Below are 13857 nucleotides of genomic sequence, written 5' to 3'. Positions count from 1 at the left end.
GACTGTGGGTTGAACATAACACCAATACTACAAGCACAGATCAACAACAAAAAATGGCAGAGCTGACGCTTCTCTTTCTGCAGCCTACTACAGGCTCTTAATCAGCCACTCTATGAGGAACAAACAATGACCAGCTAATCAGGTCTGTGTAAGTATATACTTGTAAGTCTGTGTTGTGCTTTCAGAAGTTAGCTAATGATGGTATGAAGCCATCAGAATTAGCAAGACATTTAAAAGCTGAGCATCCAGAACAAACCTGTACAGTTTTCTCAGCAATGTCTCAAGCCATGTGATATCCAATCCAGTACCTTTCAAAATGTCACTGAGCTTCATGATAAATGTTTAGAAGCTTCCTTTGAGGTTTTTTGCTTCATACAAAAGACAAAAATCCACATATGACTGGGACGATGCCTGTTCTTCCTGCCACGGTAAAAAAGGCTGAAACAGCACACAGCAACACAGCAGCAAACTAAACTGCAAACAGCATTGAAAGCAAACACTGTTGGAAGACACAGAAAGCATTGCTGAAGGTTTGAAGAATGAAGTATCAGTGCACATTACACAGTGTGAGAGGCTTGCTATGCAGCTGGATGAAAGTACAGATGTTTCTAACATGTCTCGGATTACAGTATTTGATAGATTCTGTTTTGATAGTAAAATACATGAAGAACTATTCTCTGTGAGCCGCTAAAGAAAGATCTACCAGAGAGTCTATGTTCTCAACAGTAAATTACTTCTTTAATAAAACCTCTTTATGAAAAAGCTGTGCAAGTGTAATGACTGGAGGAGCAGCTGCTTTGACTGGCATAAGAAAGGGATTGTGTAGTAAGGTTACATAGAGAGCACCACACCTGAAATTCATTCACTGCACTGTTCATAGGCAAGCTATTGCATTAAAGAAATCAGAGCCAGATATGCACAAGTGCTACAGGATGTCATTGATGTGCTTAGTTTCCTAAAAACCAAGACCTTCAAACAGTACAATCTTTACAATACTTGGAAATGAGACAGGGGATGACTCTGAAAATCCTTCGTAACATACAGACATTTGCTGGTTATCTCATGACAATGGGCTTTTAAAAGCGTTGTTGAATTTAAAGACCAGTTATGCATTTTTCATTTACAAAAAGACAAATGTTCTGGATTTGCTGATCTTTTCTGTGATGACAAGTGCTTCTGTCAGTAGTATTTAAAAAATACATGCTTCATGTATATATACTTGGATGCTGGAGAGGGACTCTTCATCAGGGACTGTAGTGACAGGACAAGGGGTAACGGGTTCAAACTTAAACAGGGGAAGTTTAGATTGGATATAAGGAAGAAATTCTTTACTGAGAGGGTGGTGAGGCACTGGAATGGGTTGCCCAGGGAGGCTGTGAATGCTCCATCCCTGGCAGTGTTCAAGGCCAGGTTGGACAGAGCCTTGGGTGACATGGTTTAGTGTGAGGTGTCCCTGCCCATGGCAGGGGGTTGGAACTGGATGATTTTAAGGTCCTTTCCAACCCTAACTATTCTGTGATTCTGTCCCTTCAAGGTGAAAGTGATGTTCTAACAGTGGGTGAGAAAGTAACTGCTTCTCAAAAGAAACTCTGTGAGTTTGTTGCCAAACAGATTAAGAGTTTCAGTGGGTTTTGAACCCATTTGTTAAAGATGTAAAAATTTATCACCTGATCAGTTTGCAAGAAGAGCTGACATCAGGGAAGATGGAAATTTACTGTCCAAATCTCAACAACAATCTTTGCATAACTGATGGATGGGATTGAAAAAATAGTGCCATGATTAAGTCAGCACGGCCATTTCTTTCTTTCTATCTTCTCCACCTGGTGAGATCTCTTTTTTCAGCTACAACAGCAATCAAGAGAAAGTATCAAATAGGAAATAGAAACAGATCTTTGAACCACTGTATTACGAAGTGTTAAACCGAGATTTTCAAAACTAAAGAATAATATTTTTAGTGGTAACAAAAGATTTTTTCTTCCATAATAAATAAAGCAATTTTTTAAAAAAATCATCTTTGCCTCATCCTTTTTCCTATTTCTATTTTTGTATAAGTTTTACATTTTATGTACTATGTTAGTACAATAGTACATGAATATAATTTTTAAATAAATATACGTGTATTGGGGAGTACGTGCTCAAAAATCTTCTACTGGTAGGGGAGGGTGATCAGAGAAGTGAGGAGACCACTGCTCTAGAAGACTATTTAGAAGCCTTTCTCATGCGTCTAATATTACACTTCTGATTTTAACTTTGCTCCTTTTCCAACTCTTTTTAGGGGTCCTTTTCAGCATTGAGGTCACTTCCACCTACTTTGCTGTGCGCAATTATTGGAGAGGTTTCTTTGCAGCTACCTTTAGTGCCTTCATTTTCCGAGTGCTTGCTGTTTGGAACAAGGATGCAGGTAAGCTAAGAGCCATTCCTACTCTCTCTGTATAAAAGTTGCTCTGTTAATGTATTCTTTTCCATCTTCCTCCAAACCACCACCTTGTATAATGTCTGAAACTTCTGCCTTGGCATGTGACTTCCAGCACTACAGAAGGAAAGAGAAAGGGAAGTATCTTACATTTTCAGTTGTATAACCCAACCTATTCCTGTGTGTGCTGGGGATATGACTAAAACATGACTGAATATGAGTCCCCGCAAGAAAGAGAGACCCTGAAGAGGGATTTTTGCTTCTACTCAGTGTAATGTCAAAGCTTCAAATATAGAGGTAGTCCACCACAGAGGATGCAATGCATAGTACAATGTATGCTGCTGCAATCTGCTGGAAATGCCAGGGTCTGCTTTGGTCATCTCTCAGCTAGAAGCATCAAAACCAAGTAGTCTAGCAAACGGAGGCGGTGAAATGATTAGCATGCTGCAGGGTTGGTAGGATCTGACTGAAAAAATAACCCTCTCAAGTAACTGGGAAGTGTGAGTGCAACATTTGTACAGACAGAAATAGCACAGGACAAGCTTGTTCAGAAGAGCATTTCACATACTGTGTCAGTGGAGTTCCAGCTGATGCAGAAGGCTGCCCTTTCTTTGTAAACTTCTTGCTTATAATTTCTGTATGTTTTAATATTACATTTGTATGTATTTTATTGATCTGAGCTCCATGTGGGCAGTTCCCTTACTTTAAACTGCCCTTAGGTCTCTTGACTCCACAGGGTTGGATTTTTTTTGTGCTAAGCTATCGCTTGGTTTAAATATTCTCTTGAATATAGAAAATGACAACACGGGACCTGGTCCTGTCTGATCAGTTAACAAGTAATTAATGCCTCCTGTAATTGTCATAGAATGCTAGATTTTCACTGCTGCTTTTCTTTCCTCATTGTGCAAGTATTTCCTTCATCCAGGGCAAGGTGGGATTTATATCCATCCTCATTTAGCTGCATTTCCACTCTGCACTAGATTGCTAATTTGTACTTTACCTCTTGGCGTACAGATATTTACTGTTTCTACGTAACTAGGTACTTCTAGGATGGGTTTCAACATCTGAGTCGTTTTAGCAGTGCAACACTACCAGGAGAAGTGAGCTGGAGGGGATGGGTCTTAGCTGATATTTTCCATCTCTTGATTTTGAAGACTTTCATTCTTTTAGTAGCAGTCGAATGTTTTGCAGATAAAACTTCAGAGCGTATCTGAGGGTTTTTTTCCTAGAAAGCAATCAGAACTGAGTGACACAGCTTCTCCAGATACACAAGCACTGCCTGCCTTGGCAAAGAGAGCTGTCGGAGTCAGTGAATATAGTGGGAAGAGCTTTTATTTTCTGGGATTGTGTCTAAATATATATATATACATTGTTTGAAAATAAACCTATACCACCTAAAGTGCTAGGGTTGCAAGTGCTCAAAAACAGGCACTACTAAAATCAGAGCAGTCTGCCAATCTGTAAATTGTATGTAATTGTGATCATGAAACCACACAGGAGCATGTATATCTAGTTCCTTTGTCCCTCCCCTTAGCTTTTATGCCATTTACCTTCTCACCTCATTATTCCCTTTCCTTCTTTACCTCTTTATTTCTCTCACAGATACCATCACAGCCCTGTTCAGAACCAACTTTCGCATGGATTTCCCCTTTGATCTGCAAGAGCTACCAGCCTTTGCTGTAATAGGGTAAGTTCCCAGGAACCTGGCTCCTTGCCCTATAAAGGTTATCATGTGAGCCCTGTTGGAAGCTCTTTTGCAAAACAGTTACATACATCTCTTTCGGACAGTTTGATTGTCACAAATAAGGCCTCTGCTTGTCGGGATTCCTCCTTCAAAAATGGTGCCTATGTGGCACAATGGGTAAGGAAGGAAATGTGGGTGTTGTCAAGTTGTTTGTTATTTACTTTTCATGCATCTCTTTCAGCAATTAAGTTCTGGGAAAAAAAGTAAGTATGACTTGGTCTAGGTTCTGAGTATAGATTTCTGAGTATATGTTTCTGATTTTATAGATTCTAGGCCTTTCAGTTGTGATGGCGTCCCCAAATGAACTGACCAAACAAGTATGGTCTTTTCACTTGACAAAAACAGGACAAAAGATTTAACCAGGAAGTTTCCCTTTTGCAAGGTCAAAATGGTTTTCATTTTCTAAAGAGATTGGAACACTCAAATTGGTGGCAAGGGTGACTGAACGATAATAGGGTTCAATGAGAACAGCGATTAATCTGATTGTCAGATTTATGTTATTTATCGAGATACCTGAATTGGCTTCATTTGTGGAGGAAGTTTTGGGGAAATGAATGAATTTTAGAAAAATTAGAAGAGAATTGGGAAATACTTGAGAAAAACTGAGTTTGGAATTGCTGTGAGGAAAAGTCACCAAGAAATTAGAGCTTGAGAGAGGCTCCAGGGAAATCACTGCAGAGCAGTACTGAAGGGAGTGGACTGGAGAACAAATACCTGTGCTGGTGTTGTGAACACATTCTGTTGCAAGACCTGGATCCAAGATCAGAAATATATCTGTGGTTTTCCAGCTTCTTTCAGCAGGCTGCCCTCATATTCATTTACTTGAACATGGGATTTTTTGAAGGGATTTTTTGAAGGCACCAGACGTTGAAAATCTATGAACATATAGGAGTTTGGTTATTAATGTATATCCATTTTGTTCTTCTTAAATAGGCTTTGCATGCTAAACTTGGGGGAATCTGTTTAGATTGGCAAGGAAAAAGATAATCCTTGTGATTTGAAGTATTGTGTGCAGTTCTGGTATCCTCAACATGAAAAGGACATGGAACTGTTGGAAGAAGTCCAGAGGAAAGCCACGAGGATGATCAGGGAACTGGAGCACCTCCCGTATGGAGACAGCCTGAGAAAGTTGGGGCTGTTCAGCCTGGAGAAGAGAAGGCTGCGTGGAGACCTCAGAGCAGCCTTCCAGTATCTGAAGGGGGCCTACAAGGATGCTGGGGATGGACTCTTCATCAGGGACTGTAGAGATAGGACAAGGGGTAACGGGTTCAAACTTAAACAGGGGAAGTTTAGATTGGATATAAGGAGGAAGTTCTTTACTGTAAGAGTGATGAGGCACTGGAATGGGTTGCCCAGGGAAGTTGTGAATGTTCCATCTCTGGCGGTGTTCATGGCCAGGTTGGACAGAGCCTTGGGTGACATGGTTTAGTGTGAGGTGTCCCTGCCCATGGGAGGGGGGTTGGATGATCTTAAGGTCCTTTCCAACCCTAACTATTCTATGATTCTATGATTTACAGCTGCTAGAATGCAAAACTTCTTGTCATTGTGGTTTGAACATAGTTGGCAGAGCTATTTTTTTAGTAATGCACATAGAAAGGAGTATATGACAACAGTGAAATGCTTTCAAATGCCCAGGTATCCAACGTGGTATGTTTTTAAGAAAATCTAAAGACCTGGACTGTCTTGGATAGAGCCATGATGCCAACTTGGAATGCTCCAAATTCTCTTAACATTAGGTCTCAAAGTTGAAGTCTTTTTCTATCCAATATATTTCTTCACTTTCAGGTCAGACAAAAAAACCTGAGCCAGCTGAAGTACTAATAGCAGTTAGATCATATTCTTCTGTGTCAGCAAATTGTGTTAATTTGCATATATATACAAAATATGTATATATATAAATATATATACAGGAGGAGCACTTCTATTGTATTGTCAAATTGATAGGCAGGAATGGAGTGATCTATTTTTTAATATAAAGTATTATAAAGAAATTCAGTTCACCATGCAGCCTTTAGGACTGGTCTGTTTTAACAGTAGTGCTAAGCAGTGCTGGCTTAAAATATTTAAGAGAAATTCAATGGACACGTTTGTCTAGAATAGCTTTATATTTAGTTTAAACTTGTTTCCATGCAATTCTTAAATGATCAAGCAGGATTTTTTCAACATGCATCTTTTTAAGTAAACTAAATTAATCTTTGAATGAAATTGGTCAAAAGCCTACATAACATACAAGAAAGGAGAATTCTATTAAGTTTACAAATTAATAGAATCTATTTATCTATTTATCCTCAGTATTCTGTGGTCTTGCAGGTCTCATTAGCATGCAGAGCATTGTAGCTATACCTATTTTGACTTTATTAGGATCAGGAACACAGGCCTAAGTAATTAGGATCATAGAGATGACATACTTTGCTGTAGGCACGAGAATTGCTACTCCTTTTAGTATTTGATGTAGGTATATAACTTTGATGAATCAGAGTTAAACTCCCTTCATTTGTATTATTTCTTGTTCCAACCTGATGTCTGAGTTCCAGAAACACCGGTCTTTGCCCAGTTGCTCTTTGTCAGCTCCCACTGAGACCTTTCTGTCCTTTTTTATAGATTATTTGTCTAGATTATATTATAGATCTTTATAGATGAGATTTCCCTCCCTGTAAAAAGAAAATTGATTTGGTAAAACGGCAGTGTGTGTGACAAAGGTCCGAAATAATCTCTCCATTTTCATCAGGGAGTCAATGTCTTCAAATGAGTTGAGGCAGGAGGTGACTTCTACAAGACTTCATGAACAGCGGAAGATGAAAACCACTTGAACTCGTTCTCTTGGTTTGTGTATTATCTGTGGTTTGATATGATTTTATTTCATTTTCTCATCTTCAGGATATGTTCTGGATTCCTTGGAGCATTTTTCGTTTATCTCAATCGCCAAGTGGTCCTGTGTATCCGGCGTCATACGGCCCTGAGCCAGTTTCTCACCAAATAGTGAGTGCCTTTGAAGATACTCTCTTTAGGGACCAGATTTGTATACTCTACTGGTATTGGACAGTAACGAATGCTTCCTGAAAGCTAGTAGAACAATTTCAAGTGTAAGATAGTGAAACTATGAGAAACTGAAATTATATCAGAGTTGGGTATTTACAAACATCAGGAGAATTTGTTCTGCACTGGATTTTCTCTTGATCAGCCCCCATAGTTTCAAATAGCTTCTTGATTTAAAAGGGAGTCTCTGTAATATTCAGTAAGAGGACAAGGGAATCTATTCATTGGACAGAAGATGTTTTTGATTAGAAAATCAGTGCTCATGCTCTTTAAGATTATGCTGCTCCTCGTTTGGATTTTTTTTTAGAATCTATGAAAAAGAAACTCAACATCTATATTTTCAGAAAATTAAATACAACTGAAATCGAAGCCTTTAGAATCTAATTGTTTTTTCATCAGAATGTAGTCAAAAAGGTAAAGAATGTGATGCAGCTTTGCAGTTGCTGCGTATTTACAACCCAACGGCTGAAACTGATAATAACCAAATGGTGTGAATTGCAGCATGGAAGAGAAATACAGAACAACATAAAACTCTTAGCAATAAAGGTTCACAGGGCAATTGAAAATACTTTTTTTCCCCTCTCTAATTAAGTCACAACTTCCAAACTTATAACCTGAACAAGAAGAGGTGACGAACTGTAAATGTCTCCAGGTTCTTTACAGAAGAAATCTGATGCTATGAGGATTTTTTGAGATGAGAGGTGTGCTGGACCTACATTTCTTAGCAAGCTGCATATCTGAACAGGAGAAAACTGCTAGTTAAGAAGTTCAGTCTAACTCAGTGTATCATGTGGAAGAACACTTCTCTTTCTTCATGATTTAGTATTACCCACAAGCACTAGCAAAGCCATCAAAGTTAATAGAGAAGTGGAGCAAAGCTTGAAAAGGTGGAATTTAAACTTCTAATTTCTCAGAATTTTGTAGGTATTAGAAAGAAATTAAAGGTTATGTTTTGTTTTCCTGAATGCTACAGCATCTCAGACAGATCTTCCTATTGGGAACACAGTAATTTGTCAGGGGAGACCGGACAGGATTTGTCCAGCACATAGAGGCAGCTTAAACTCGTGTTGTCCCAGTGCCCTTGAAATTTCACAGCGTACCCAGAAACCCATCCTGGGATTGGACACAGCAGTAGGAAGACACAGGTGGCTTCAGCCTGCCGTCCAGCTGTGTCCCACTGGTCCAGCACAGATAGACCCACTGGCCAGCAAGGACACCTTCCCCAGAATTGTGATGGTCAGCAATTCAATGGAAAGAAAAGCAATTTTTCTCATAAGAATTAATGCAAAGGGGAATGCATGCAGAAACCTATTAAAAAAATCTACATTTAAATATATGAGGACAGGATACATTGCATGGGGGATGAAGAAGCAAGACTTGAATAATAAGGACAAATGGAAGAGGCGCTGGCCTTTGACAGTGGGTTCACACGTCACTGTAAATACACATCCCCTCTCCACACCCCACATACTCATGTTTGTGCATTTTGTACATCCCTGTCTCACTCCATACCTCCCATTACACTTATTGTAATGGGGAAAACAGTTTTGCTGGCAGTCAAACTCTCTGTGAATGATGACCAGTGGAGCAGGGCATTAAACTGCCAGTAACAGAACTCCAAAGCAATTGATACATACGTGACAGAGAGCTTTTACAGGAACAGAATTCATAGTCCTGAAGTGATAGCGCTTCAAGAAAAGAATATGAGGTTGTATTTTAATAAACTTTACTTTCTTTTCAGCCGCCTCATATACCCTGGGGTTATAACCTTCCTTATAGCAACTATGACCTTTCCTCCCGGATTTGGACAATTCATGGCAGGAGAGGTGAGAGTGGGATGTGTGTTTGAAATCCTGTGTAGTTATGTGGAGCAGTCTCTCCTTATCCTGTGACCCAATAATTTTATGTCATGGAAAGAGGAAAGAAGCTATGGGAGGAGTTTGGGTTGAGGAGGAACTATATTCTGAGGCTCATGATCTCTGCTACCTCCTTCATATAAAACTAGAAAAAGGTCCACTCTCCTAAGAAAGTAATAAGGAAGATGTTACCCCATGTGTAAAGGTAGTTATGCTTTTCACCAGTCCAGGTAAAGTATTGCTCTCTTCCAGATTAAAAAATATGAATTGGGTCTTAAAGTCATGAATTACCAGAGTAAAAATCTCCACTTTCTTGGAACAGAGGTAGAATATTTACTCCATCCGATCTCATGGCTCATGCCTTGTTTTTTGCTGTTTAGTTGATGCCACGGGAAGCCATCAGCTCTCTCTTTGATAACTATACCTGGGCAACATACACAGGGGACCCTCAGATCCTGGGGAAGTCTGCTGCCTGGATCCATCCTAAAGTCAGCATCTTCATCATCATCTTCCTCTTCTTCTTCATAAAGGTAGGAAACCCAGCAGACCATAATCCTTCTCCACTCAGAGTGAATGTTCTTGATCATTTGTAAAATAGCTTTGAACTGCCAATGAGGAGTTGCTGGGTATTGAATAAAGCACTACAACTGCAATGGCTTCTTATATCTTTTGATGTGATGTTTGCCCACCTTGAATTAGATTGCCAAAATTATTATTGAATCGTTTCCTGGCCTTACTGGTGACCTCCTTCACTGCTCCCTAAGTCATCTTCCTCATGCTTCTCGTTGAGTGACCTTTGGTACCCACTGCAGTTGGTAGGGACAATTCCACCAGGAAAAGATTTCTCAGGTTCCACAAAAATAAACAATTCAGTAAAAAGCTCTCAGGTATTTTAGGTTTGGTCTAAATAAAGTCTGATAGAGCCTACTTGATACTCCCAACTGTAGATAAAAGACAAAGAAGAACATGCAAGGACAATCTATAGCTGCGTTAGGCTCAGGGATTAGCAGTACTGTAACTTGATGGGCAAATGCAGCTGAAACCAGTTTTGCTCACTTCTTGGAAGGCAACAGCAGGTTAGATGTTCTGAGCTGCCATGGTCTGTGGAAGTTGCAACTGTTCAGCCTCTGAAAAGATCAGCTGTGTAACTTATACGTGACAGCACAAAGGGAAGAGGTTTGAAAGACGAAAATCTTATATTCCAGTGTTCAAAATACAAGTAGCAAGAAAGACCTTTTTTTACCATAAAATAGTAAAAATATCATAGAAATGGTGATTTTTGTTGTTGTTGCAAAGGAGCAAATCAGCTGAGGCCACCTTGGCGCTATCAGTTGAACATTTTGGCAGATCAGGAATGGACAGCAATGATTGATTGACACAGCTGATTCCAGCTAAAGTAAAAAAACCTGTACTGAGTTTCTGACAGGCAGTTAAGGGGTTCTACTTCTATGATAATTCTGATTATATGTACCAAGCAGATAAGGTCTCATTTACTTAAATAAAAGAGGCATGGACTACATGGCGTATCTGACCTGAGTCCATCTGTTCTCCTTTGGAAGAGCTATATCCTCAGACACTAGATTCATTGGCCTTGTCCCATTAACTAAAACCTTTCTCAATTCACTAGACCACTCTTCCATTCTGGATTTATTCAGAGCTGGGATAGGCCATATAAATAAGAAACTGATGTTTCGACTCTGGGCAAAGACAGCCTGATTCTCCTCTGCAGTATAGTTCCAGTTCTCAGCTGTATATATGGCTTGGGTTTGGTACTGTAAAGACAGAGCTTAGTTAGCTCTGTCTTTAGTTAGCAGTACTTCACTTGTGCAGCTTGCTGGCCTCTGTAGCAAGCCAGGAACTTCTCTTCTGGAATATTCAAATAGCTTATGGAAGGAAAAGCAACAGCCCATCTTCACAGCATGTTCTCCTACCATGGGCTGAGAAATACTGTTCTGGCTCTTTGTTACCTTTGTAGAGGGCTTTCCTAAATGGCAGGCTATATCTTGCCTTCATTTTCCCTTTCCAATGGGAGTTACAGGGGAAAAGTTGTCTTGAGTAGACTTTTCTCACCAAACCCACCTTCTACAGATTAGTATCTCATCCATCTACAGCTACAACCATGTCTATAGAGAGGCATCACTGTCTCAAAGGTGGACCTCAAAAAGGAAGGGTTTGCTCACCCTGAGGAGAATATGTTTCTGAAATACCTGAAAGTATTGCTCTTGATGTGCTGGACCGTGGTTGTCTCTCTCCTGTCAATGATGCTGCTGCAGCAAGCGACATCTTGCCAGTACACTTACTAGGTACAAGCTTTCAAGACAGCAGCATTCTCTGTGTTTCCCTCAACTGTGGAACTCTCTTGTCACACTGCCTGAGAAAGTCTGAGCATATTGGCCTTTGAAGTGTTTGTAAGAATAGGCTGTGGCCTCCAGAAGAAGTCTGTATGTGCTGGGCTAAGTCATCATTTGACTTGGTCTTAGCGGTACCAGTATGGATTTCATCATTTTGCTCAACATAGTGATAGGACAAGAAGCAACAGGCACAAGCTGGAATAAAGGAAACTTATGAGAGTTGGACTTTAGGAAAAACTTCTCCTCTGAGTGTGGGTCAATAGGGGCAAAAATGCCCAGAAAAGCTGGGGAATCTCAACCCTTCAAGATGTTCAGAACTCACCTTGATAAGGACCTGAGAAACCTGATCTAACTTAGGACTTTGCCCTTTTGGGAGCAGGGATTTGGGGGAGAGACCTCCAGAGTTCATTTCACACTGAAATCATTCTGAGTCTGTGAAGTCTGGACAACCTTGCTCTGTGAAAAGCTGAGCTGTTTGGAGCAGTGGGAAATTGCAATTTCTGAGGTCCAAGGCCAAAGAGTTCTCTCGTTCATCCGTCCCCTTGGTGATTCAGCTTCCCTGCCACCACAGCAGTCAACCAGAGCTCCTCTGCATCAGTGTTGGTGTTGTCAGAGTTCCTCCAGCTCCCCTTCACACCCCACAGCCCCTTTACCCTTCACTTTCTGGCTGAACCACCAGATCCCTCATGGATTCACAGACTGGGCAGTAGAGTGGGGCTGCAGAAAGTGCTATTGCTGCTCAGTAACAACTGCACCCTCTGCCTCTGTTCCAGTTCTTGATGGCTGTCATTGCTACCACGATGCCAATCCCCTGTGGAGGCTTCATGCCTGTTTTTGTCCTAGGTGAGTTTCAATTCTGTGTTGCTGCATATAGGCCTGACAGGCAGAGAGGATGAAACATTGCAGATGAACCCAGGCAGGTTTCTTCTAGTGGATGAGGACTGATCACTTGGTTCCTACGACAAGCTCAGTTAACATCCATATAACAACCTCTGAGTCTCTGCTTCCGTAATTTTCCCACCACCCAAATCCAAATGTTAAGGAGAAATCCCTGTCTTTTACATAAGGAGAGCCACACTGTGGGGAGGCATACTGAGCCAGGCCTTCTAATTCCTCTGCCTCTTCACCTACAGAGAAACTTTCAACCTATTAGTAGTAGTAGTTGCACCTTTCACCCCTGAAGACCAACCAGAGAGAGAACCTCAAAACTAGTACCTGCAGTGTAATCCACCACTTAATCATTTCTGCTGACTGAAATCTGGTAGCATGGAGTCTGCTGGTTTTTAACTTGTTTTCATTCCAAGATCAAAAGTTAAAAAGAATATGATTCTAAAGTTAAGAAAGAGAGGTTGCATTAGACTAAAGTGTACAAGCTCATGAAGTTCAGCACTAAGTACCCGCAGTTCTTAAATGAAACGCTGTGTGCTAAGGCCCTCTGGGTTCTGGCAGGCAGCAACTGAACATGAGTCAGTAGCATATCCTTGCAGTGATGAAGGCTAACACAAACAAGGCTGTATTAAGAAGAGCCTAGCCAAGAAGGCAAAGAAATTGGGTATTCCCCTGCATTCAGCATTTTGGGTGTGATTCCAGAATATTTTGTGTCCATCAGTACAAGAGATTTTGACAAAGTGCAATGAGTCTAGTGAAGGTCACTGAGATTGTTGGTCCTGGAGCTCAGAACAAATGAGATCCTGAAGTGTGGCTTGTTCAGCCTGCAGAAGAGAAGGGAAGAGGGGATCTAATGGTGGCTTTCACCACCTAATGCAGTTAGGGGACAGAGAGGAAATACTCCTCATATAGACACACAATAAAAAATAGGTAAAGGCACAAGCTGCAACAGGGAAAATTCTGATGGGACATAAGGAAAAAAGAAATGTTTCCTCGGTTCAGGTGCTCAGAAAGGCTGGAGAACCTCCATCCTTGCTGACTGTTAAAGCCCATCTGGACAAGGCCCTGGGTGACTTAATATCACTTTGAAATTAGCCCTGTTGTGAGCAGGGGTCAGAACACGACCTCCGTGAGTGTTCGGACATTCACTGAATGAGTGTGTGAAGGGCCTCAGCTGTGATCTGGACTGACACTGCAAGAATTTCCTCCTGTCTAAGAGGAAATCACAAACACTGCTGTGCCGAAGTGAAAGAATGAGGGGTCAACTCTACTTCCATATCTTAGTACCCCTCTCTCCTCTTGAAGTCTGACTTCTGTGTGTTTTGACTCTTCAGTTCCCGGTGTCATTTTAATGTAAGTTTTGATTTTGTTTCCATTAGAAAATAGTCAAGTGATTGCACAGCACAAACTGGGTGTTCTTTAGATGTTAATTCCATAACCGTCAGTGATATTTTCCAGGTGCTGCATTTGGGCGTCTTATTGGGGAAATCATGGCATCACTTTTTCCCAAGGGAATCCTCTTTGATGGTATTGTTTATCAAATCTTACCTGGAGGGTATGCAGTCATTG

General features: G+C 40.7%; 1 protein-coding gene across 1 annotated transcript in view; it reads left to right on the top strand.

The window, feature by feature from the left end:
- CLCN1 (chloride voltage-gated channel 1) overlaps positions 1–13857 on the top strand; it is a gene marked incomplete at both ends in the record, with an annotated part of 35148 nt that overhangs the window by 13007 nt on the left and 8284 nt on the right. The window contains 7 exons of the mRNA XM_080612634.1: positions 2276–2401; positions 4016–4100; positions 7035–7136; positions 8935–9019; positions 9430–9579; positions 12174–12243; positions 13747–13857. Of these exons, the coding sequence (XP_080468760.1) occupies positions 2276–2401; positions 4016–4100; positions 7035–7136; positions 8935–9019; positions 9430–9579; positions 12174–12243; positions 13747–13857 (729 nt within the window). The remainder of the gene's footprint in view (positions 1–2275; positions 2402–4015; positions 4101–7034; positions 7137–8934; positions 9020–9429; positions 9580–12173; positions 12244–13746) is intronic.

Source organism: Psittacula echo (genome assembly GCF_963264785.1).
Source record: "Psittacula echo genome assembly, chromosome: 3".
Classification (NCBI taxonomy): Eukaryota; Metazoa; Chordata; class Aves; order Psittaciformes; family Psittacidae; genus Psittacula; species Psittacula echo.
This window is presented reverse-complemented; position numbering and strand designations above follow the sequence as displayed.